The 5000-nt window shown below is 38.9% G+C and overlaps 1 protein-coding gene across 2 annotated transcripts in view; it reads right to left on the minus strand.

The window, feature by feature from the left end:
* The window catches only part of anxa5b (annexin A5b), a 27343-nt gene that overhangs the window by 6087 nt on the left and 16256 nt on the right, over window positions 1-5000 (minus strand). For both annotated transcript variants that reach the window (XM_082973764.1, NM_001141036.2), the window contains 1 exon segment: window positions 3732-3782. In XM_082973764.1, the coding sequence (XP_082829890.1) occupies window positions 3732-3782 (51 nt within the window).

The raw sequence follows: 5000 nt of genomic DNA on the forward strand, positions 1-5000 counted from the left end.
AAACCTGGTTCAGTCTACTTTCCACCAGACACCGGGAGATTAATTCACCTTTCAGCAGGACAATAACCTAAAACACAAGGCCAAATCTACACTGGAGTTGCTTACCAAGAAGACAGTGAATGTTCCAGAGTGGCCTAGTTAGAGTTAAGACTTACTTTGGCTTGAAAATCTATGGCAAGACTTGAAAATGATTGGCTAGCAATAATCAACAACCAACTTGTCAGTGCTTGAATAATGTTTTAAAGAATAATGGACAAATATTGTACAATCCCTTATCCAGGTGTGAGACGTACCCAGAAAGACTCCCAGCTGTAATGACTCTTAGAGACCTAATACCCCATAATGACATCACAATACCCCATAATGACATCACAATACCCCATAATGACATCACAATACCCCATAATGACATCACAATACCCCATAATGACATCACAATACCCCATAATGACAAAGCGAACAAACTGGTTTTTAGAAATGTTTATTACAAATAAAAAACTGAAATACCTTAATTACATAAGTATTCAGACCCTTTGCTATGAGACTCGAAATTGAGCTCAGGTGCATCCTGTTTCCATCATGCTTGAGATGTTTCTACAACTGGATTGGAATCCACCTGTGGTAAATTCAATTGATTGGACATGATTTGGAAAGGCACACACCTGTCTATATAAGGTCCCACAGTTGACAGTGCATGTCGGAGAATAAACCAAGCCATGAGGTCGAAGGAATTGTCCGTAGAGCTCCAAGACAGGATTGTGTCGAGGCACAGATCTGGGGAAGGGTACCAAAACATTTCTGCAGCATTGAAGGTCCCCAAGAACACAGTGGCCTCCATCATTCTTAAATGGAAGAAGTTTGGAACCACCAAGACTCTTCCTAGAGCTGGCTACCCAGCCAAACTGAGCAATCGGGGAGAAGGGCCTTGGTCAGGGAGGTGACCAAGAACCAGATGGTCACTCTGACAGAGCTCCAGAGTTCCTCTGTGGAGATGGGAGAACCTTCCAGAAGGACAACCATCTCTACAGGTCTTCATGGTAGAGTGGCCAGACGGAAGCCACTCCTCAGTAAACGGCACATGACAGCCCACTTGGAGTTTGACAAAAGGCACCTAAAGGACTCTCAGACCATGAGAAACAAGATTCTCTGGTCTGATGAAACCAAGATGAAACTCTTTGGCCTGAATGCCAAGCGTCACATTTGGAGGAAGCCTGGCACCATCCCTACGGTGAAGCATGGTGGTGGCAGCATCATGCTGTGGGGATGTTTTTCAGAGGCAGGGACTGGGAGACTAGTCAGGATCAAGGCAAAGAATAAAAGTAGAGAGAGATCCTTGATGAAAACCTGTTCCAGAGTGCTCAGGACCTCAGACTGGGGCGAAGGGTCACCTTCCAACAGGACAACGACCCTAAACACACAGCCAAGACAACGCAGGAGTGGCTTCGGGACAAGCCTCTGAATGTCCTTGAGTGGCCCAGCCAGAGCCCGGACTTGAACCCAATCGAACATCTCTGGAGAGACCTGAAAATAGCTGTGCAGCGACACTCCCCATCCAACCTGACAGAGCTTGAGAGGATCTGCAGAGAAGAATGGGAGAAACTCCCCAAATACAGGTGTGCCAAGCTTGTAGCGTCATACCCAAGAAGACTCGAGGCTGTAATCGCTGCCAAAATGTGCTTCAATAAAGTACTGAGTAAAGGGTCTGAATACTTATGTAAATGTAATATTTCCAATTTTTTTTATATATATATTTGTAAAAAATGTCTAAAAACCTGTTTTTGCTTTTGTCATTGTGGGGTTTTGTGTGTAGATTGATGAGGGGAAATAACAATACGGCTGTAATGGTAACAAAATGTGGAAAAAGTCAAGAGGTCTGAATACTTTCCTAATGCGCTGTATTAGTGATTAATTTTTCAAACATTATTTTTTTATTTTTTTATAAATGTTTGAATGTTTCTTCCACTTTGACATTAGAGAGTATGTTGTATAGATCGTTGACCAAAACTGAATGTGAAATCCACTTTCTATCCCACTTGGTAAAAACAAAATGCTGGAAAAAGTCCAGGGATGTCGAAGCGTTCTGCACTGCAAGGGATATTGTCTTGATTATTGAAATGAGTTTAACTTTGTCGACTTCTTGAAGACCAAAATATGGAAGGATTTTTCTAAGGCCTACGTTTCCTTCAGATTATTGTATTGAACTGTCCTACTGATCTGGTTAGAAACCTATTGTATTGAACTGGTTAGAAACCTACTGTATTGAACTGGTTAGAAACCTATTGTATTGATCTGGTTAGAAACCTACTGTATTGAACTGGTTAGAAACCTAATGTATTGAACTGGTTAGAAACCTATTGTATTGAACTGGTTAGAAACCTACTGTATTGAACTGGTTAGAAACCTATTGTATTGAACTGGTTAGAAACCTACTGTATTGATCTGGTTAGAAACCTATTGTATTGAACTGGTTAGAAACCTATTGTATTGAACTGGTTAGAAACCTAATGTATTGAACTGGTTAGAAAACTATTGTATTGAACTGGTTAGAAACCTATTGTATTGAACTGGTTAGAAACCTATTGTATTGAACTGGTTAGAAACCTATTGTATTAAACTGGTTAGAAACCTAATGTATTGAACTGGTTAGAAACCTATTGTATTGATCTGGTTAGAAACCTATTGTATTGATCTGGTTAGAAACCTATTGTATTGAACTGGTTAGAAACCTATTGTATTGAACTGGTTAGAAACCTATTGTATTGAACTGGTTAGAAACCTATTGTATTGAACTGGTTAGAAACCTATTGTATTGAACTGGTTAGAAACCTATTGTATTGAACTGGTTAGAAACCTATTGTATTGAACTGGTTAGAAACCTAATGTATTGAACTGGTTAGAAACCTATTGTATTGAACTGGTTAGAAACCTATTGTATTGAACTGGTTAGAAACCTATTGTATTGAACTGGTTAGAAACCTATTGTATTGATCTGGTTAGAAACCTATTGTATTGATCTGGTTAGAAACCTATTGTATTGATCTGGTTAGAAACCTATTGTATTGAACTGTATTAAACTGGTTAGAAACCTACTGTATTGAACTGGTTAGAAACCTACTGTATTGAACTGGTTAGAAACCTATTGTATTGAACTGGTTAGAAACCTATTGTATTGAACTGGTTAGAAACCTATTGTATTGAACTGGTTAGAAACCTATTGTATTGAACTGGTTAGAAACCTATTGTATTGAACTGGTTAGAAACCTATTGTATTGAACTGGTTAGAAACCTACTGTATTGAACTGGTTAGAAACCTATTGTATTGAACTGGTTAGAAACCTATTGTATTGAACTGGTTAGAAACCTATTGTATTGAACTGGTTAGAAACCTATTGTATTGAACTGGTTAGAAACCTATTGTATTGAACTGGTTAGAAACCTTCATTGGAGTTTTGCTGATTTTGAGATTTTCTTTCTGTATTTTGGAAGTGATTTGGTTTTTTTTTTCATTGGAAGTATGAAACCTAAAGACATTGTTGCTAACGCTGCTGTTAGCGGAACGTCTGTCCTCAACAGGTTTTAACTGAAACAGACTTGACTTTGATTTGACTTGATTTGGGGAGATTTAGTTTGATTCTGTAAACCACCAGCTGTTGAAATTACACATCATTCTGTACATGTCCTTCACACACACTCTCTCTCTCTCTCTCTCTCACACACTCACTCTCTCTTACCTGTGCATCAGTCTCTATGTTCCCCTCCTGTACCCCCTGCTGTCTGCTGGCCTGAGAGGAGAGAGAGCACATTCATGTCCCACAAATCTATATCTGTTAGATCTATGTCCCACACATCTATATCTGTTAGATCTATGTCCCACACATCTATATCTGTTAGATCTATGTCCTACACATCTATATCTGTGAGATCTATGTCCCACACATCTATATCTGTTAGATCTATGTCCTACACATCTATATCTGTGAGATCTATGTCCCACACATCTATACCTGTTAGATCTATGTCCCACACATCTATATCTGTTAGATCTATGTCCCACACATCTATATCTGTTAGATCTATGTCCCACACATCTATATATGTTAGATCTATGTCCCACACATCTATATCTGTTAGATCTATGTCCCACACATCTATATCTGTCAGATCTATGTCCCACACATCTATATCTGTTAGATCTATGTCCTACACATCTATATCTGTTAGATCTATGTCCCACAAATCTATATCTGTTAGATCTATGTCCCACACATCTATATCTGTTAGATCTATGTCCCACACATCTACATCTGTCAGATCTATGTCCCACACATCTATATCTGTCAGATCTATGTCCCACACATCTACAGCACCAGTCAAAAGTTGGGACACACCTTCTTATTCCAGGGTTTTTCTTTATTTTTACTATTTTCTACATTGTAGAATAATAGTGAAGACATCAAAACTATGAAATAACACATATGGAATCATGTAGTAACCAAACAAGTGTTAAACAAGTCAAAATATATTTTATATTTGAGATTCATCAGCTTTGCACACTCTTGGCATTCTCTCAACCAGCTTCACCTGGAATGCTTTCCCAACAGTCTTGAAGGAGTTCCCACATATGCTGAGCACTCATCTTAAACCATCTCAATTGGTTTGAGGTCAGATGATTGTGGAGGGAGGTAGCCTAGTGGTTAGAGCGTTAGACTAGTAACCGAAAGGTTGTAAGATCGAATCTCCGAGCTGACAAGGTAAAAAATCTGTCGTTCTGCCCCTGAACAAGGCAGTTAACCCACCGTTCCCCGGTAGGTCGTCATTGTAAATAAGAATTTGTTCTTAACTGACTTGCTGAGTTAAATAAATTCTTTACTACAACAATGTAGAAAATAGTAAAAAATAAAGAAAAACCCTGGAATGAGTATGTGTCCAAACTGTTGACTGGTGCTGCTATATCTGTCAGATCTATGTCCCACACATCTATATCTGTCAGATCTATGTCC

This window comes from Salmo salar, chromosome 04, assembly GCF_965601325.2.
Source record: "Salmo salar chromosome 04, fSalSal1, whole genome shotgun sequence".
NCBI classification, from domain to species: Eukaryota; Metazoa; Chordata; class Actinopteri; order Salmoniformes; family Salmonidae; genus Salmo; species Salmo salar.